General features: G+C 39.5%; 1 protein-coding gene across 1 annotated transcript in view; it reads left to right on the top strand.

Annotated features, from left to right (window-relative positions):
* dock2-like (dedicator of cytokinesis protein 2) overlaps positions 1–22,343 on the top strand; it is a 96,264-nt gene that overhangs the window by 25,582 nt on the left and 48,339 nt on the right. Inside the window, exons 24-26 of the mRNA XM_069719789.1 lie at positions 413–519; positions 15,820–15,962; positions 20,100–20,195. Coding sequence (XP_069575890.1) covers positions 413–519; positions 15,820–15,962; positions 20,100–20,195 — 346 coding nt within the window. The remainder of the gene's footprint in view (positions 1–412; positions 520–15,819; positions 15,963–20,099; positions 20,196–22,343) is intronic.

Genomic DNA, 22,343 nt, shown 5'->3' with positions numbered 1-22,343 from the left:
GATTCAATCTTTCTAAGTGGCATCAGGGCCAGCAACCAGCCCATTTAATTATTCTGAAATTGAATTTTGGGCGGAGGATAAGTCAAACCTGTGTCTTCATTAAAGTTTGCTTAGACTTAGGCTCATTTGTTTTCATGCGGCACACTGCTCTGCTCATGTTTCCACTGTGATACGACTGCTGCTTTTAGTGGTTACATGTTTAAATCTGGACCTACCAAGGGATGGTTGTGTTTTGTGCAAATAACCAGACCTTGAACATCTTTTATTAAAATTGAGAGCACGTACAATATTGTGTAGAAAATTCCTTTTGAATATTTATTGTGCTCAGTTTCAGAAAAACAAACCTGTTGCTCTTCCCATGTAATGATCCTGCTGATTATTCATTACACCCCCTGTCGTTCTCTCTACACAGTCAGTTGCTGTATGATTTTTATTCCTGCATACCCCCTGAGAAACTCCAGAAAACAAAGGTGGGCTCCATGACTGAAATTGTCAGCAGCAAACTCTTCCAAAAACAAGGTGTGTACTTTTTTTTTTTTCCAGTTACAGACCCCAGTACTGAGCTACTAACCAACAGCGGACTTTACACGATGAAGTGAAAAAACAATAAAAAACTGACAACCGATTCTGCGTGAAATCCTTCAAAGCATTAGGTGCTTCTCAGTTAAAGGTAGAGATCTCATTAAAAGGTCTGTTGTGCAGTGAGTAACTCCAGCCCAGCACCAGGTCTGGGCAGACATCTGCTCACACTCTACTTTATGACAGTAAAGATGCTCTTTGCTCTGAAGGTTTTATCCTGGTAATATCAAAAGGGTAATGTTCCATCTCTTGTTGGACAATCCCGTAAATCTCTGGATAAAAGCATCCGTCACATGGTTAAAGTACATAATGGTGTGTATGCATTTATGTTGTGAACACACACATCTGGGTTGAGTCATCGTTATTTATATAGAAATGACTTGACATGTTACATCATTTCTATGATCTTTTTAATTTTGAACATGTTGCTGATTTACTTATTTATTTTTTTTGTTTATAGTTTTTTTGTTAATTGAAGGGATAAGCTCAATTATCTGTTGCTCTCGCTAGCTTTTACTTTTGAGTTCAGTTACCAAGCAATCTTTTGCTGCAATCTGTTTCCTTACAATAAAGTAAACAATATATATTGTTTATGTTGATGCTGTAACATACAATTTTAGTGCTGCTATGTTTCCCCCCACTGACATTACAATCAGTGCAATGGACCCCAGTCAGATACCATCTTATTACAATCAGCACGACTGGCACCGATTAATGTCCTTCCCCACTGATGGTAAAGGTCACTCCAAGTCACTTGTGCTGAGATTAAACAGTCTCAAGGCTAAAACAACATCGAGCTAAACAGATATTTGTTTGTCAGTGAGAGTATCAGAGATGTGGGGCTTTTTTTTTTTGACCTTGTGGTGTTGACAGTCCCTCTCCACCCAAATGAAAATGTCCACGGATCCTATTGCAAGCTGAATGAGTACAACATTCACGCCTCAGTAGGTGTTGAGGGTGAATCTAGAGAGAGACGAGTGTTAGCCATATTAATGTCACAGGTGATACCTGCCGTCTCCTAAAGGACACCATCAAATGTTTGTGGCTGGAAGCCTTTTCAGAGCTCTGCCGTTTCACTATCATTAATGTGTCACTTCTCGCACTGCTCTACTTGTAAATGATTTTAACTATATTTGACATAATTGCCAAGGACACATACATTTGTCAGTATTGTACCTTTAAAGTGCACTACACATCAGTGATCATACACTCTGCAGCCGTACCCTGTCCATCCCCTGCTTCTGTTCAGCCCTGTTATTTCAGTCTAATTTGTCTGATAAGTGGTGGGTTCCCCTGCAGAGGTCCACATGATGATGGAGAGAGTGAGAAAACGTTGAGCCTGCTGTATAATGCAGACTCGATAAAGGGGCCCATCATTGGACTTCCGCAGTGTAAACTGAAGAACTAGAGGTAGACCGTGAGTGAAACAGAAATCGGTCTGAGTGCAGCAGGGAAAGGTATGCAGGGCTTCACAAGACAGATTCATTGACATCATGGACATTGCTCCATGTGTGCACTAATCCATTCTCATACACAACATGAAAATACATTTGTACGTATTTGTTTCACAGCAGCTAATGACAACCATGTCAAGGTGGGCGTGTGTCTGTGTATCTCAGTGTTTATACAGTGGAGCATGCTTAACGGCTGAGTGCAATGCTTTGAATGTTGTTGTTGCCCAGTCACTTGCTACCAGCATAGTCGGCAGCCAGTCCAGGATATGGTTCTTTGGTATTGATCTTGGCTGAGATGATTGATTCCCCAGGGGTTGAGGCGACAGGTTCGGCCCTCTGGCTTGCTGTCAACACACTCAGAGTCACACTGTCACCAGGAAAGGAGGGAGAGAGCAAAGAGAGCACTGAAAGTGACAGTAAACGGATCGAGGAGGACGAAGGGTAGAAAAGGAGAAAGAAGGATAAAGACAAAATGAGCAAAGGAATTTGGGGCATCATGCCAAAATGCACACATCAGTTTTTCACAAACAAAGTTCCCCATGTATACTGACATTTTTCAAACTGCAAATGTCTCTGTTTGGAACATATATCATTTCAGATGTGAAGATGATTGAGAGGGAGTCAGGCAGAGGTAACAGAGAAACTAGGGACATAAGATTAAACACAGGAATAGAGAGTGAGGAAACGATTTGAGAAAGAGGAGGACAGAAAGAGGAGGATAGAAGAATCTTAAAAAAATAGGGGAGGGGAATTGTAACTGGAAAGAGAGGAAGGGGGTGACATGATAATTGGTAAAGGATGGACAGGGGCAGGGAGATACTAAAGAACTGTAAAAGATGGATGACAGAGGAATAGGAAAGCGACAAAGGCTGGTTGAAAAAGGAAGGAACAAGAGATTTGACACCGATAAAGAGAGAGGAGAGAGCAGGTGAATGGTATTGTGTTGAGCGAAAAAATAGCTTGGGGAGGTCGTAAAAATCAAGGAGTTTGAGAGTGACTTGAGCTGTTTTTCCATTAAGCAGTCGAGAAGGGATTAAAGTTTAAGGCCTGCTCACAGTCATTCTATCAGCAAATCTGCACGCTGCTGGTCAGCGACACCTGGCTCCTCCTCTGCTCTCTTTTTCTCCATCCTCCAGCACGGAGATTTTTATTTATTCGTTCATTTTCACATCGGCCCGGTCCATCTCGATCCCTGCCTGTTCAAATGAGGGATGACACTCAGTCTAATTGAGATGCATTTTAGCATTGGGATGCTAATCAGAAGCCATATATGCTGGAATGCCATTTGTCCATGAGGCTGAAATATGCAGCAGAGCTAAATTATATATTTATAATGGTTAATGGCCCCTGGTGTCCTATCACTGCACTGCAATACATATTTAATAACCCTACCTGTCTATCTGTGTGTCTGTGCAGACCTGCCAAGCTCACTCTCCAGGGAAAAATATAAAGCACCTGACACTACTCCAGTGTGGGAACGATTTGATGATGGAAGTGGATTTTGTGTGTGTGTGTGTGTGTGTGTGTGTGTGTGTGTGTGTGTGTGTGTGTGTGTGTGTGTGTGTGTGTGTGTGTGTGTGTGTACGCACGCGCGCGTCAGTGTCAAAAAATCAAGAACACAAAACAGTGCCATTTGCCAGTGCATTGTTTTTTTTGTGTGTTGTTGTTGTTGTTGTTGTTGTTTTTTGCCCTCCAAGTGCCTGAGGTGCGTAATGAGCAGCATATTTGGGATCGCTCCAAACCTTTTGCCTTCACATTCTCTTACTGGAAGATGTTCTAGTACTCTGTGCAAGTGGGCATTGTTCACCACAGACTGTATCTTCTTTCTGCAGAAAACAGAGGAACTTAATTTGGTATAAATTAATCTGCTGAAACAAATGTGGGTGTATTTGGGTGAAAATCACTGAAAACCAGGATAGTTTAAGTCTTTAAATACCATATAGTGATTATTTTAATACTTTTATGTAAGACTTTTTTTCTGCAGTTCTTCACTGAGAGAGTTGTTGCTATTTTTGAAATGAGGTCCAGTCATCTGGTCACATGTATTAATTTTTGTGCGTGTGTGCGTGCGTGTGTCCATGTGTTTGGCTTTCTCGTGACTGGTTACATCCATGGGCAGTGTTTGAAGGGTTTGGGATTTATTTTTTCCTTTCACTCAAAAATACTCCTCTGATTTATTCAACATACTCCCCTGGGATTAAGGGTCTTGCCAAACACAGTGTATTCACAAACAAACACACACAATGTGCACACAAACATGCTGGCACAAATGCATCGATAGACATGTGCATCCTGTCATATGGGGTTAATCTGGTTTTGCGACAAAATTAAATTTACAAGGCGCATTATGGCTCAATTTAAGCAAATTATTATGCTGTCAGGCAATCACTGTGACAGATTGAGAGCATCAACACTAATAGAGGGGGAAAAAAAGAGAGGAGGGAGAGCAAAGAGCAGAGCGACAGAGGGATGAGTCTGTCATTTTGTTTGCCCACTCATTTCCCAAAGCTGGTCAAAGTCCCTGATTCAATCCACTAACCCTCTGTATTTTCTCAGCCTGGCCTCCATTTCTCATCCCTCCATCGGTGCAGCTTGAGAAAAGACTGCAGTTGTGTCACCCATCTTGTAGTATATGTTAAACAGATGAAGCCGCTAAGTTTTAGTGTAATGCTCTTGTATTAATATTTTGTACAGCTATTTCTAAAAAATAACATTGAATGCAGAAAAACCTGAAAGGTCTCCAGTGTAAAATATAATTTTTTATTTGATCACATCAATCAACAGAAAATGGCAGTAATCCCATTACTTAAATTGCTTATATTTCACTGCCACACATTATATAGTATTGTTGACATTGTTCACATCATGTCTATATTTCCCTGCTGTGATTACTTAACAGATGTATGTCAGTGCTTGATGAGTTTGGATGAGTGATGTACTGTACTGTTATTATCATCAGGATTTTAATCAGAGCTGAGTGATCTTGGTTGTCCCCACATTCTCTCCCAATCAGCATTAGTGACAGGTCACTTTATGCCCCAGTTATAATGATACTGGATCCTGTTTTCCACATCTGGCTTCTAAGAGAGTTTCAGATGACAAAGTTATGACCGTGTGACCAAGCAGAATCTGGCTGCAAATACAACTTCTTTACTCCATGCAGTTAGGCTATAGGATGGGTTATTACTGACAAAATCTTCTTTTAAAAGCAAATGTAAAAACCCAGTGTTTTAGTAGAGTATAAATGATATGTAATGTATGTAAGAGGGTTAATCTGAAGGTAAGCATACTGCATGCACCAAAAGAGTCCTGCATTTGTTGTTATGTATTCCCCCTAGCCATCCTCAAAGCCGCTTGTTGAGCTATAATTTCAAAGCTATCAGCTTTACTGTAGCTCAGGGTGTGTGAGTGTGTGGCTGCATATGTGTGTAACATGTTGCTTAGTGGTCCAGTGAACCCTCATGTGCCAATATGCTATATAGTCTTAGTTATATAGACATATTAACAGACATCTGAATCCATAAAAATGTAATTGTCATATGGTCGTCCCCTCAGGCTGTCTCAAAGTACCTCTCTCTGTTCTACTCCATTGTGCTCTCTATGAACTGAAGTATCTTTGGTGACTGCATTCCTCTCCTCTCCTCTCCTCTCCTCTCCTCTCCTCTCCTCTCCTCTCCTCTCCTCTCCTCTCCTCTCCTCTCCTCTCCTCTCCTCTCCTCTCCTCTCCTCTCCTCTCCTCTCCTCTCCTCTCCTCTCCTCTCCTCTCCTCTCCTCTCCTCTCCTCTCCTCTCCTCTCCTCATTCATTAATTATCATCTCACTTTTCCCTGCAATTGTATAGCCATTGTACATTCAAGTTCAATGCAAGGTGTTGCCATTAGGTGCCCCTACTTGGAGATGTGTCACCACCGGTCACTTCTAAGGTAATACCACTGGACAGGAACATATTTGATCTGCATTGCCATTGAGCAGGAAAAGGGGGCCAGGGCTGCAACATCAACATAATCGAACTAGATTCTAGTGTCACTGTTAGGATGCCCCATAAACAAACCTTTCCGTTCCTTGCCCTGGGCTGCCCTGATCTTTTCTTCTTCTCTCCTCTTTTCTTACCTCCTCCTATGTCTTGCTCTAATATAATATTTTATGCCATGCTACATTGCATTAGCTCTTGCTACATCACATTAAGGTTCATGTTACGCCTTACCGTAACTGCAGTGAGATAATGCTCAAAAAGATCCAATGAAAACTGAAGGCCAAACCTCCAGTGAATTATTAATGGCAATTGGGACCGAGGAGTGGCATGCGCGTGTATAAATATGTCTGTGTGGGTGTTTGACAGCGGAGGAGCCTTCTGCCCCAAGTGATTTTTTAAATTGTTGTTGTACAAGCTGACCAAAAATAGCTGCGCTTATTGCAGCGCTTTGGGTTGATGGTTCCAGAAGGTAAATGAGAGTGAAAGAGGTAGTTTCTGTCATTCAATCTCTGCAGAGACTGCAGTTTGGGCGGTTGTGGATGAGACTAATGGAGTAAAGTGAAAGGACTTTAATCATTTGGGGAAATGCCGCTGTCTCGCACTGTTCCCCCATCTCATTTATATTCACAATCTTGTGTCTGTGGGGTGATCTCAATTGAAACTGAAAGTAGACAAGGACAATAAGGGGACACAGCACATGGACACACTCGCCTATAATTCATTTGGTACAGATACGAGCATGCGTTAATGTTAACCAGAGATGGGAGCAACCTGACAGAACAGCATGTTCTTGTCAATAGCTGGCTTTCCACTGTACTGTTAAGCGGTAAAATGTAATTTCTGAGAGTGTTTGAAGCTTAATGATCCCTTTTGGGATGCTGGGTTATTATACAGCAGCAGTAATAACAGTTCAAATGGGTAACAATGGAGATATTAAGACAAATATTAGAGTAAAATTGAGATACTATAATAATATAATATGAATGGAGATTTACAGCTTTTGTGTAAGTGCTTGCCCTGTTATTCAATCTGAACAAACACAAAGCAGGATTTAAAAACTGAGATAAGATATAGGCTTAGCTAGAGCCAGCAGCTTTGTAATATATTACTGTCTGATTATTGGACACCAGGAGTAAATCTTCCCATCAGGTGGTTGACCGCAAAGCATTCATCCACCATTGATTAGCTGCAGTTAAATTGATCAAAACAATGTAACAACTAAAGTTACCAACAGAGTAATTGGTCAATTGGTTTTATATGGATAATGGGTCAGAGAAGGAAGGCTGTGAAGAGCGGTGGCAATTAGTGGGGGACTCAAAGGGTGGCTAAGACAGGTGGAAAGACAGAGAAAGATAATTTGCCCTCTGTTTAAAGCACTGGGTAAAATAAATAAAAGCTGCATCTGGAAACAGCACTCAAGATGATTATCTTAACATTATGTAGTACTTGTTAACCTTGCACCAAGTCTTTGTGGTTGTGATAAACATGACAAACATGCTCTGTTCTGTCAGTACTAACAATATAATATCAACACATACCTGGTATAATACATCTATAATGTGTTAAAAAGATATGTATCTTTTACCTGTGAATGTGCACTTTGATAGAAAATGTGAAGACTATATTCATGAAAGCTCCCTTTACTGTGAATGTGTTTACTTTAGTTTTGCTGACAGCATTTGTTCTGTGCCAGGTCTTATCAGCATCATAGCAGAAATCACAGTGAAAAATGTACTTTCAGGCATCATTGCCACTTTATATCTCCATCATTCACTAGGGCACTCTATCATCTGTAACTTATCTGCCCATAATTTTGGGAGTGCACTCATTCATATAGGCAAGACAATTTTATGCACGTCTTTGAAAAAAAAATACTGTCCTACTCAACTATTTTGAGGCCACTTTTTTGCTTTTACAAATCATCCATGTCAAATTTATTTTTAACACCACACAGAGTCAGTGATTAAAAAAAAATTAAAAAATTAAAATTAAAAATCGCAAATGTGGACAGACATGCACAGCCTTCATACAAACATAGAAAAAGTACGTCTTTAAATTCTAAATAGGATTTAAACATGAAACAAGAGAAAAAGTTAAGAGAGAAAAAGGAATATAAATGAAAGATGGAGGGAGAGTGGATGAAAGGAAACACCCACAGTGACATGACAGAGACATTTAGTTATCACCAAGTGAGAAGACAGTTGGCTTGGTCCCAGCCCACCTCTCAACTAAAAAAATGTACTTGTCGTTTCGCCTCCAAAACCTCCTCATTATCATCTTTTCTATCACTCTATCTTCCCGGCAGCAAAGGACAACAAACAAGGAAGGGAAAAGAAAGGGATAGAGCAAAAGAGGGAGAAAACTCTGATTTACATGGCTCTTAGAAACTGAGATTGCATCTCATTATCATGTGCTATAGTTTATTGTGTTTGCCTGTCAAATGAAAAAAATGGAACAGAAAAAGGATGAGCTGGATGCTGAGCCATCAAAGCTACTCGCTGTGTGTGGTTGCATGCCAGCACAGGCGGCTGTCTCCTTGCGCAAACTAAACACATAACCACACTTTCACACAGGCACAAAGAGATTCAAGCACTTACACATCAAATAGCAGCGAAGCACCAAATCAGACACAGAAAGGACAATTCGCACTCAGGCACACAGACCACACACTGGTATTAATAATCAAAGGCCAAGATTACAGCCAGAATAAATAGACATTTTGAATTGAATATAGATGAGTACTTGAGGCTCTATTGGTGTGTGTTCTGAATATGTTGTGTGTTTTGCGTCAGCACCTGTGTGCGTATGGGTACTTGACACACTCTAGTAAGAGACAGAAAAAGTTCAAATGCATCCCAATGTTTGCTTCAAGAGCTTGATTTCCATTTGTTTGTCATTGCCTGTTGGCAAAACTTTCTTCCAGCATGGCTGAATTGATTTTTGGGATTTTTGTACCGCAGGCTATAACCCACAACATGCAACTAAATCACACAGGCAAGTGGAACAAAGAAGCACAGGCGTGTGGAGGAAAGTGCAACCAATGATTCATTCACCAATGTTAATTTTACTCACAAGTGTGTGTGTGTGTGTGTGTGTGTGTGTGTGTGTGTGTGTGTGTGTGTGTGTGTGTGTGTGTGTGCGTGTGCGTGCGCGTGCATCAAATAGTGCGTTTCTACCTTATGAATATCTTGTAAATGAAATGTTTATTTTCGCATGTTATATCAAACAACTTAAAACGTGGGCAAAATGCACAGTTTCTCCTTTCGTAACTCTCCCTTGCCACTACCCCTCTAACTCTTAGCTGAGCCTCTCTGGCAGCATCTCTTTTTATGCTGTTTGCATTACAAAGCAGCCTCTAGCAGGCCTCTGCAAAAATACAGTTATAGGATTAAGGGTTAGACTGTGCCAATACTCGTGAAGGATGTGGAACAGCTCAAAAGGAAGTTTTGGGTCAAGTCAGTGTAGATCTAGACCACGTAGCGCACATAGTACTGGTCTACAATATTACATGTGATTGATTTTGGCGCTTTAAACAAAGGGAGATTGCTTTCAGTGCTTGTCTAAATCATTTGTATTTATATATATATATATATATATATAAAATTATTTTTTTTCATTGAGCTTCCATCAATTCTTCTTGTCACAGTTGTCTGTGGGCTCTTTTGGCTATTTCATCTGCTTCATGCAAACCCTGACTCGATGGTGTTGAGATCAGCGGTCTGTGGGGGCTATAGCATCCGCTGCAGGACTCATTGTTGTTTTCATCTCTGAAGATAGTTCTTAGAGACTCTGGCTGAGTGCTTGGTGTTGTTGTCATACTGCTGAATACATTTGGGACCGATCTCCTGATGGCATTACATGATAGATAAGAATCTAAACATCAATACCTAAAATTATAGTCACTGACTACACAAGATACAAAGCTTGCATTAATACAAAACGTGTGATCGGTTGATCACGTAATTAGCAGCAGATATTATTGACACATCAATGGAAGTAGTGAAATAAATTTGACATTAAATGCTGTGCTGGAGAAGTGGAATTATGATGGACACTGTAACTTTAGAAGAAAAACAGAGAAATCACAAGGAAAGGTGATGACTTGTAGAGGGTAAGTAAAGAAAAAAAAACATGATGAAAGACAAAAAAGACAGAAAGAAGACTGTATTGTACAAAAATGACCAGGGAACAATAGAAATAAAAATGTAAAAAAAAGTCAGAGACAAACAAGTGGAAACACACCAGGGGGCATATTCATAAAGATTCCTAGTGCTAAGAGTTACTCCAAGTGATGGAAATCTAATATTTCTGTGATGTTTTCGAAGAATTTCTAGAGATAAGATATATATAAGAAAAGATAAAAGTTATTCACAAAATATCTTGGCCCTTAAGAGCTCCAAAGGTGAAACTGTTACTAGCAGGGAGGAGGATTTTTAGTTGCATTTTGTCATTGAGCAGCAATGACAATGAAAGTCCCTCCATCTGAAATGAGGGCAGATTTTTACTGATAGTAAAGCTTATTGTGACTTATCCAAGATATAAAATTCCACTTCAATGATCTCTTAGCTTAAATGAGAGTCAGAAGAAATGCAAGAATCATCCATGATGTTTTAATGGACTTCAGATGTGATCCCCAGAAAGGAGTTTTATTTTTAAATTTTTTTGGCATTTTCATCTGTAGGTATAAATACACGCGTTCCTTCACAGGGTCAGAGTGTATGGACAGCCATGGTGCAGTGACCCAAGAAAGTGTTCTTTCAAATAGCATTATCATTTCAAATACCCTCTTAAAGAATGACCTCGACCAGGGAGCTGCACACCATTGTAGTTGATGTTTTACAAGACTGAAAGCCCAGAGGGCCAGAGTGCAGCTCAAAGCAGTCTCTGAGAAAGCCACCATTCAGACCGAGGCAGCAGATATTACCATTTCTGATGTTATTCCAGGACAGGCAAGGAACTAAGAAATACCTGCAAAGTTAAAGGCACAGTTCTGCATCACGAATTGAAGACTATCAGCCACATCGTCTGGAACAACATTACCAAGGCAACCTGTGCTTCTTCTTTGTTGCTCATTTTTAGGAGTTCTAGACGTGATTTGAAAGGAAATGGGCACATAAGTAAAATCAATACATACAATACAGATCTTTCAAAGGAAGCCGGAGATGAGCAAGCTATTACAGTTTATCAGTTTTGTGAAATTTAAGATGTGAAGCAGCCTCTGACTATAAACTAAAGGAGTTTTTACTCTGCATTAACATGCACAGCACACAGCTATGCAGAGACAATTCATTCTTGGGTTTGACACAGATTTTTCATCACTATTCAAATTGGTGAAAATTTAAATTCTTCTGGTGTGAGCAGGCCCTGCAGAAAGATCAGTTAGAGTGGAGGCCATTGTGACTTTCACTATGGACAGTTATAGTCAAGCAGTGCATTATATCTGAGAAGGCCTGCTACCAGGCTGTTGTAAAAAGTTGAATCTGTTTTTCTAAGAAAACATCACAATTACACAAGAACTTTTTCGCCCAAACTCTTACTATAATTTTTTCTCTCCTTATTTTTTTCCAGATAGTTTGTGCTAAACAGATAAACAGAGAAAGAAAAACAGTTCATGTCGGACCTACATGATTTTTTTAAAGATTATTTTTTGACATTTTTGTCTTTGTTCACGTAGTGCACAAACAGGAAATGGGGGAAAAGAACAGAGGAATATCCACTGGTGAAAGCATTTGCACCCATGTGGTATGAGCCTATTAGTTTTCTGGTCGCCTTGACCTATATGATTTTTACAAATGGCATTTGTGCAAACTGCCGCTTGTCATGTATAATAGAAGCTCGAATGCCTTTCTAGCCTGTAAAGTATTTGTTTACATTATTATTGGTTTTCAATGTGATGAACAACCCAATGTGCAGTAATGCAAGTTAGTCGGTTAATTTATTCTTTTATCTTCCTGCATATTAGCATTGCATCTAGGGTAGGCGTAGACCTTGAACCCTGCCAATGTAGTTATTTTTTTTTTAATTATATCTGGGCCTTGTAATAGTAAAAACAAGAAGCAGTGAATGTATCACACCACAGGTTACAATTACAACACCCCACTTTTTCGCTGTTTCCATTTCTCTCTTCTGAACATGTTGCGCCCAAAAATATCAAGTGTGTTTCTTTGTTAGATCAATATAAAAAAAGAAGCATGTGGCTTTGGGGTTATGTCACCAGGGAATAGAGTTCACAGGTTTAATTGTACATCTAGCCCAGAAGGCCGATGGATTAATTCTCAAGCTCACTCACACACAACAATACTGCTATGAAACACAACCCATTGTTTTCTCTGTATGAAAGGACCAAAGATGATGAGTTTCTGCTTTGATGGATTAAACCGATTTAGCATGGTTCCTTCTCAAATACAGTGCTGGCATCATCTAAACTACCATCCTCCACTTTTCTTAAAGGGACTCACACCAGGAGACCTCCTTAGTTCATGTTCAGTTCTGACAAAGGAACCATTTTTTTTTTTTTTTTTTAGATATTAATCCACGCTATGTTAAATAGATTCGATTAATTGCATGGTACTGAGATACTACTTTGGTTTGTCATCCTGTGTTTCCCACTGTTTTACTTAAACCTCCTCCTCCCCCTGTTAGATTTACTCTCTCTGTCCAGGCCCCTCCTCTATCCCTTCCTCCTCCCTCCATTTCTGAGTCATTGAGGACATCCAGTGACTCATGCATTTCTCCCTGTCTGTCTCTGATCCCCCTTCGTCTCTTCATGTTTGTGTGATAGAGTGAGCATTGTGATGAGGGTCCACTCAGCAGGCATGTAGGCTTGGCTCAGTTAATAATGGAGCTAACGAGCATCAGCGCAAATGAGCTTTTAATGGGCTCTGTGTACAAAGAGAGGGATTGGTGGAGGAGGTGGGTGGCAAAAAGATGGAGGAAGAAGAAGACAGGAAAGGGAGAGGTCAAGGTTGTCAAGAGGAAGAAATAAGATGGATGAGCTGATGTTGGGACACACTGCGATCATAATTTTCCTATATTATACATACTTGTAACTACTTGGTAAACACTTTACATACACATAGAAGATGTGAATTATAATACGATAGCTTCTTAAAGGACAATTGCAGTGTTCTCTAGCTGTGATCAGTCCATTAAATATTGTGTGCTTTCAGCTTACATTATGCACAGCCATTTCATAGTTAATGCACGTGGTGCTGAAATTTTGTCTTACCTTCCAGAGTATCATCGATCTCAGTTCATTCCAGTATGCTGTCAAAATCAACTCACAGAGACTTGACACTTGCTCTGCATAGGCAATGCATCATAATGAAACACATGTCTGCACTGGTTTTTGTTGAACTCCCTTATTTTTTTAGTTTTAATAGTGATACAATTACATTGTGATCTGTAAATCTTTTCTGGTGGTCCATTCACATGATGAAGTAAAGTCCAACATTCAACCTTCTTCTTTCAGCTACTGCAGTGCATTTAGTTCATAAGCTGTGATGTTAAGAGGCTCAGCAGAGGAATACAAACACTTCAGACATTAGTGTCTGATGTATAACTGGGGCATTTTATTTTGAAAGCGTAGAGAATTCTGAAAAATATTACAAAAGCTAAATATGGCTGCCTGTTGTGGGAAGTGACTGCCACTAAGGGAAGGCGTTAGGCATATCATAGTTACCTGCCTTAGCAAGGTTACATATATTGTCAAGGACATTCCACTGATCAGGCTTGTCTCACTCTTAGGCTCCTGTGGTTTCTCTGTACCAGGGTGGGGTAAAAGATCCTCATGAGGTCGCATTGACCTCTTGAACTGACAGTCCTATGGCCTCAAGGCCAGCAGCGCATGGCAATGTTTATACTTTAGATTCCAGAAAGTCTGACGCACACCTGGTTGCACAAAACAGCCAAGTTCCTCTGTACTTCCTTATCACAAAGTATTATAACTATTATGTGAATGTTTGGGAGAGAGGATTAGCAACTGGGCGCTGGCACATTATGATTTATCTCTTTGATCAAGTTCTGTCATTGAACATTGCTAAGACGATATCCTTTTACTTCTGTACGCCCCTCTCTACTTTTCCATCATGTGTATGGTCCTTTAATAATCAGCAATTTTAATAATCTGTCACAGCATCCTTAAATCAAATGGCCAGTATCACCATTAAAACATCAAATGTCATTGTCAACAAAATTATGCATAGTATCTTTTTGATTATGACACAAACTGACATGTACAGAAAAAATTTAACCTCAAACCCTTCCTTAAAATAGTAGATTTCAGGAAATTGCAATGTTTGAATGACCTTGGAAAACCCACATAGAAGCGCTGTGAACAATTACCATTCATAAAAGATGTACAGAGCAGTCAAGCACAGATGTAAAAAGAACAAATATTTTGTTAATTTATGCAGTACTAGGTTTAACTATGTATGTTAATACATAATAATGTAATTGTTTTCTGTAGTTGTCTTCACTTTGACACATTTTTATTGATGTAATTACTAATGATGTATTGCATGTGTGACCAAAGTACCTCATGAATTAAATAAAGATTAGGATTAATAAGAGATGGGATAGAGGAAACGGAAAGCCTCTGTGATTGATGTGTTGACTGTTTATGTGACTGAGCAGCAGACATCCATTGAACTGTAAATAGACACTTGATTGATATCACTCCATTGTGCAGTCTGGATTTAGGTTTGAATTTCTTCTTCAGGGTCCAGTGGCATCATTACTCATAGCTGTGTGGGTGCAGCTGTCTCCACAGGTGCTGCAGCAATTGATGTAAAGGCCTGGGTTTAAGTTTTGAAGGGTTTTTCAGAGAAAAATCCCTTTAAAGTAAATGTTGAAGTTGTAGCTTTTGATATTTGTTTTTAAAGTTGTTAAGGCCCAAAAGAGTGAATGAAAAATCATTCTTGCTTATGCTGTCTTACACTATTCAATTTTCATGCCTCTGTGCTGGCAACAGCCATGGCCAGAGGCATTATGTTTTTGGATTGTTTGTTCATCTGTCTATCCACCCCATGGTATTGTATACGATATCTCAAAAATGCATTCGGGGAATGTTTTCAAATTTGGGACAAACACTCACTTGGCCGCAAAGATGAACTGATGAGATTTGTAGGTCAAAGGTCACTATCACCTCACATCTGTCCCATTTGCAATTTTTGACTTAAGTTGTTGTCAAACCGTGTCAAGCTGCAAAGAGCTGATCAGCCTGGATGGAAGTCAGACAGTGGCAAGGCTTTTGGATCCTGGTCAGTTTTCAAAATGAAATGCCCTGTGCAGACTCCCAAACATGTAGCCTATAACATCACTACATCAACGTCTACCCTCTGGTCTTTCAAGTAGCACAAGATATTTGTTCTCTTCCAGCTATAGGCATTGTATGTGAAATAGCTACAAACAGTTATTATGACTATGAATGCATTTGAACAAGTAAACCACAACAAATGTTATTAACTTTTTCTGCAGGTTACAGCAAAGAAATTACAACAATATAGAACACAGATAGTTCAAAAAATATAAACCATTTTTCGATGAGGCCTCCCAACATATGCTGGAATCACAAAAATCAAGGAAAAATTACCAAATCAGAAAGTTAACAGAATCAAGCAGACTAATCGCTTTGCTCCTGAAATGCTCATGAGTTATGAAGCCCTGCATTGGGCAGAGTAAAAACACATTGCACACATCGCATAAAAGACCAGTGTCCTGTGGAATCACCAGGTTATTGACCTTTTTTTTGTCTAATATTGTGCGTGCTTTTTCAACCTGCCATCTTTGACCATGTGTGCTTTTGTTCCCACAGAGTGCCGTGATGTGCTGTTACCCATGATGCTGCGGGAGTTGAGCGGGGCACTGGCCAGTATGGCTGACGGGCCTCATGATGAGAGGAGGAATAGTTTGGAGCTGCTCAACAACATCCTGGAGGTCCTCAGCAGGGAGAATGTGGTGAGACAACACAGCAACCATTTATAGTAAAATACAGTGCGAACAAGTCCAGTGTGCACACTGAACATAGTGAGAGTTAATCCTTTAGGCCACACATGGATAGGATTAGGTCTACAGTTATTTAAAAAGCAGCATTAACAGCAAGTCTTTGACCACACTTAAGAACTTCTTCCAAGTAATTGCATTAAGCACAACCAAGTCCCAATCACAGCTTTTGCCTGAAGTCAAGACAAAGGTTTCTCACGTTCTCCATTCTCACCTCATTCCCTCTCTCCTTACAACTTTTTCTAATTTTAAGATTTCTGTAAAACCAGTATGCTAAAATCAGTCCAAACCCGTTGTAGTTTTAAACAATAGTTATATGGCTGAATTGTGTCGTCTTTTCCACATTGATGCAATCGAATGTCAGTGGGAAACAAAATCAGATGTAAGAGTTCACTTTAGATGCAGCTTACGTGACTTAACCTGATCCCAGGAGCGAGCAGCAGCAACACCCGAGTTTATGTAGACACGATCAACACACATGAAGAGATGAAAAGGAAGATGAAAAATATTTGAACTACCCGAGCTGTATACCGACCCAGTGGAATTTGTCGGCTCCAGAGTAGATAGCCTTAAGCTGTTTTGTTTTCAGTCATCCAGTTGTGCAATGAGGCAGGCCTTGACCAATTAGAATCTAATTGATTTTGTTTCACACATGTTGCCACATCTTAGTCTGTTGAAACAAAATCCAGTTAGCTCCTGAACTAAACACCTTTAACACACACTCACTAAACAAATACTGTACATCACCAGCATCCAGCTGAGGGCTTTTTAATTGCTTCTGCGAATTGCTGACAGCCCGCTGAGTCTTTGAAGTGAAGGTATGGCTTTTTTTCATTAATTTATTTGAATGCATTAATGAAGCATGAGCCAGGAAAAGACAGAAGTGAGAGAAGAGGGCAAATTAATGAATGAAGTGGAGTGGACTGAATTTGATGAGGTGAATTTGCATCGGCTGAGGAATAAAAACAAAAGCATGTGGATGCAGAATGTCAAAAGGACATGACAGGTACAAATACAAGTATGTACAGACACGCAGCCTCATAGAGGCTTTCTATCGAACTACATGAGGACACGAATCTGCCGTTGGATGCGTCAGACACCAAATTAAAGTATTCAGAAATCGACATGCATAAATACATAAGTAAATAGTACATTAATTATATAGCGTTCCTTTTTTTTTTTAAATTGTCATACGATAAATGAAGAGCAGAAAAGGCCAGAGAAATTAATACTGATTGAAAAAGCAGGACGGAGGCATTTTACAATAAAACCATAATAGAAGGAGGAGGAGAGAAAACAGGTCCAAGAAGAAAGAAAAACAACAAGGTAGAGGAGGAAAAGGTTATAGGAGACGGTCTCCCCCCGTCCTCCCCTGTCCTCCCCTCCACCACTTATTTTCTGCACCCCCTCTCCTTTGTTTTTCACCCCCGTCTTTTCCTCGCTCTGGGTGGTACCTGATTAAATTGTCACACCACAGATGTCTCCAAACCAGAGAGAGAGATTCAGGGAGAGAAACATAGATAGAAGAGAAGATGATGCGATAGACAGATGCTCCTGCCTGTGGGAGAGTTTGTTTTGAATTTATAAGTAACTTTGTAACTTTTGTGTGTGTGTAGAGTTGTGAGTGTATGTGTGTGATAAAGTGAGGACACTAACAAAGAAAGACATGGCTCGCCAGAGCTTTTCCTGCTTTTTTGTTTTCTGTTTTTCGTGTTTATGTTTCTAGTGAAGATGATAAACCAGCCTGGATACAGTTTGGAATAAATGAACAGAGTATAAACTTTAGGCAAGAGAAAAAGCATTGTGTCTCTCATCTCTCGTCTACCGTCTTAGATAGCCGCCTGAGAAAACGCTATCCAGAAGACCAGAATACCTACAGTGAGCCAGGAAGACTTAGGCTTATTTAGGATCAACAGCTGCACCTCAACCTTTCTATACGAGTGATGTGTATAAGGGTGTGTGTAATGTAGTCTGAGATGGAAATGTGGTATGCAAGATCACACACAGACGCAGACAAACACACACACACGCACACGCACACATTTACCCTGTTTTTTTTATATTTTTTTTATCTTGACTGTGTCCTGTGGTTGTGAGTCAGTACATTTAATGTGGTTTAATCACATCTACCCGATTCTCATCAGGTCCTCTGAATCTTCTGCCATCAGGCCAACACACACACAAACACATAAACACACAAACAAACACACACACACACACACACACACACACACACACACACACACACACACACACACACACACACACACACACACACACACACACACACACACACACACACACGCCCTACAGCATTCGTGCTAAGGTGTGTTTGGATGTAGCAGATGCTTCAGTAGTGAGTTACTACCCCCAGGCAAGTCTGAGTCAGCTTCCATTGACCGGCTTCACTGTAAACTGTGTGTGTGTGTGTGTGTGTGTGTGTGTGTGTGTGTGTGTGTGTGTGTGTGTGTGTGTGTGTGTGTGTGTGTGTGTGTGTGTGTGTGTGTGTGTGTGTGTGTGTGTGTGTGTGTGTGTGTGTGTGTGTGTGTGTGTGTGTGTGTCAATTTTTGTCCGGTGGACCTGCCATGGCTGTGTAATTGTGCATATTTTACATATACATGTTTTTGAGAGAGACCGTAGTGCTATTTTTATGTGACATTATTCAGAGCACATTTTTGTTACCCTGCCAGGGTCATCAAACATAACAAACACAAGATCCTAGGCATCTTTGACATTAAAAGCCACTTTTACAATATGTATTTATTCTTTATGTAATATAAATATATTCATGTTAGAATATTAGATATTGATATTTTGATAAAATAGTTTGCATCATCTTGGTTGCAGTAATATAAAGATATATATCTTAACTGTCATCTTTTTCAGACTGTTTCAGTAAAATGATACTCAAATAAGACAGAATGATCAGTGAAGTTGTTTTGTGGCGTGTTAAAAATAATGTCCCCACAATAAAGGCTAAATTATTGTCATAAAATTATGTTGAGTTATTTCATTTAAAACATAAATATTTGAGTGTGTCAATATCTGGAGTGCATATTAGAAAATGTTATTATGCTATAAAATTACATACACTGTGAATAAAGATCAATATCACATACCCCCAGGTTCAGGAAAACATTTCTTTCTTCATTACTCCAAGACAGTTGGTATTTACATTTGATGTAAATGTATTAATGAATGTTTTACTGTTTTAGAACAACCAATATAACAGAAAATATATTACTTCTTGTATTTTAGTTTAAATGGGAAGAAAAAAAAGCCCCTAATCAAATGAGACTAAATAAGACTGACTATAGTCCACATATTCAACCTAGCTACTGCAATAAATGTGCATGACAGAACAGATGACATAGAATTACAAAATTATAACTAAAGTCAGTTTAATATTTCATCTTAAAGTTTGTTTCTTTAAACCTCCACTCTCTCCCACCATGAAACAGTAATCTGACCTGAGACAGGTCTGAGCAAAAAGATCGCTAGATTGTTAAAATCTTCCCAGAGTAGATAGAAGAAGAGAAACATGAGAGAAAAGTGGCTTAAAAAAGAATTGGAAATATTGGAATATGAAAGCAGGTCTGCACAGAAAAGTCCACATTCACGTGTCAAAAGCCTTTTGCAGCTCATATGTCCACACCAAAGATGATAAAATGAGTGTTCTCGTGAGGCTTATTTTCTGAAAAGGGAAAAGACTTTAAATGTCAGACTCAGAAAACTTTATTCTCTTTCTTGTTTTGTTTGATCCACCATCCATTCAGAACCAGAGTCGAGCTCTGGACTATGCAACCATGGTTGTCTTCACACAGAATAGAGGTCATGCAAGGGTAAAAACGACTACACAATTAAAAGTCTGATGAGTCTCAAGTTTTCTGGAGAGGTTCAGAGATGTCCCTGGAAGCAGTACCACAGTTATACCCGAGTGGACCATTCTGTATCTGTTCATGTTTTTATGTGTGTTTACACCTGAGAAAATCTAACACCTTTCTGTTTATCTTTGTCTGTTTTTCCTCTTTATCTTCCTCTCTCTTTCTCTCTCTACTTCTCTACCACACTCCTGTTCTCTGTTTGTCTCAGGGGGAAACATTTCAACATATCCAGGACATTGTGGTTTCTCTATTGAGGATCATCAACACTACCGTCATCACGATGGGTCGAGAGCACCCTTTGATCGTAAGTACATCCAACTTCACAGGTGGGCCATATGTGCTGGACTTAATATACTTTAAATGCGTGAGACAAGCATTTCAAAACCCTCTGTCTTGTGTCTTCATTATATTTTGTCTGCTGATACAATGTTCGTTAAAAGCGGATTTGCAAGAAAGCATCTCATCTACTCCTTTCTGCCATCCCGTTTCTGTCTGAAACACAAAGTATGTTGACGACAGCGGACTTTGTTTAAAATACACATCTTTATTGCACATACAAGAGGAAGATCAGGAAGAGAGGGGCATTGTGGGAGCTCACACACTGTTAAGGGACAGCTGATAAAAATGCGGGGACATTTTGGATATAGATTTGGTTAATTAGTAAATGTGGTGTCATCCAGGATTCTAATTGGGGCCAACTTGTCAATTAGAAGCAGCTGAAAGTTGGCCGTTGTGACCGTCGTAATTACGCTCTAAACTGCTGTGAACGAAGCATAGTGCAGAAGTGTCTCTGTGTGCTAAATATTGGTGTGGGTGTGTGTTTGCAAAAGGGATAGACCCAAACAGGATTTTTACAGATTTGAGTCACTACTGAGTTAGTACTGTTTTCCTCTACTAATTTTGTTATTGTTTTATAAAGACCTTGTATATTGATTGAAATTTCATTTTTACATCAGATAATGAACCTTGACCTGTGAAGTACACAGATGTTTTCGTACATTGTAACAAGTCGTGCCGACCTGTAGTAAATGCCTGTGTCTCAATTCATGTACTTGCGTACTTACACTTGCTCTTTGGAGTGCACAAGTGCCTTTACGCCGAGAACTATGGCCAGTATGTGTGAAACAGACGGGTCGAAAACACTTTTTCATTTTTAGATACCTTGTAGAATAAACAAATAAAGCCGGCAGATACGTTTGCAGGTGATGCATTCAAAGGTGATGGTTATTTTCGTAAAATGCAGAACTGCAGTGAGCAAGTTGAGACAACACTATTGTGTCAAAATTCCCTCTCTACACAAGTAAGTGTACTAACCCGTAAGAGTACTAATGAAAGTACGTGAATTGAGACACAACCTATGTTTTCAGTGCAGATTTTTGTTGCTCAATTGTTGCTTAATGCACCCATTATCAGTGGCACTGTGGCCTGAATGCTACAGAAGTTTATAGATATGCTTTATTTAATGTTGACAAGATGACATTTGTTGTTGATAATAACAAAGAGATTGGATTACTTTTTTTTTTCTGTTTAATTTATGAGGTAACTTACTGTGTTCTCATTGTGAAGCTCTTCACATTGTAACAGGTCAACAGAGCATTCTTCTGCATAATTTAAGCAGTAGTAATACGAGGAAAAACTCCACACACCAAGACAGAATTCATGAATGCCATATTAGCTCAGATTTGACCAATATTCTCACATTTATACATGAATTCAAGCCAATCATTGACAGAGAACTGAGAACTGGTCTACCCCCGAGTTTGCACTGGTTTCACAAATGAACTGATGTATGTGTGCTGTTTGCGTGTTTGAGTGTGTTTACTTTAATTTGTAAATTAGTGCCTGTCTCTTTGTGCATGTACAGTATTTATATGCACGCGTGTGTGAAAATCCTTGAAACAAGATTAAGCTTACAGCAAAACACTTCCATTTTGGATGGTAATAAAGGAAAGACTCAATCACTCTGTCAGTCAGCGATGACAGAATTTTTAATTATGTGACACAGGCTGTCAGTCTTTGATCAGCTGCATACAGTGGGTACGGAAAGTATTCAGACCCCTTTAAATTTTTCACTTTGTTTCATTGCAGCCATTTGCTAAAATCAAAAAAGTTCATTTTATTTCTCATTAATGTACACTCAGCACCCCTTCTTGACAGAAAAAAAAACAGAAATGTAGAAATTTGTGCAAATTTATTGAAAAAAACCTGAAATATCACATGGTCATAAGTATTCAGACCCTTTGCTCAGTATTGAGCAGAAGCACCCTTTTGAGCTAGTACAGCCATGAGTCTTCTTGGGAATGATGCAACAAGCTTTTCACACCTGGATTTGGGGATCCTCTGCCATTCTTCCTTGCAGATCCTCGTCCAGTCGTCCGTCAGGTTGGATGGTGAACGTTGGTGGACAGCCATTTTCAGGTCTCTCCAGAGATGCTCAATTGGGTTTAGGTCA

Source organism: Brachyistius frenatus, unplaced genomic scaffold, assembly GCF_029030835.1.
Source record: "Brachyistius frenatus isolate BFR_SWC_R1_liver_20210118 unplaced genomic scaffold, ASM2903083v1 Contig_225, whole genome shotgun sequence".
NCBI lineage: Eukaryota > Metazoa > Chordata > Actinopteri > Embiotocidae > Brachyistius > Brachyistius frenatus.
This window is presented reverse-complemented; position numbering and strand designations above follow the sequence as displayed.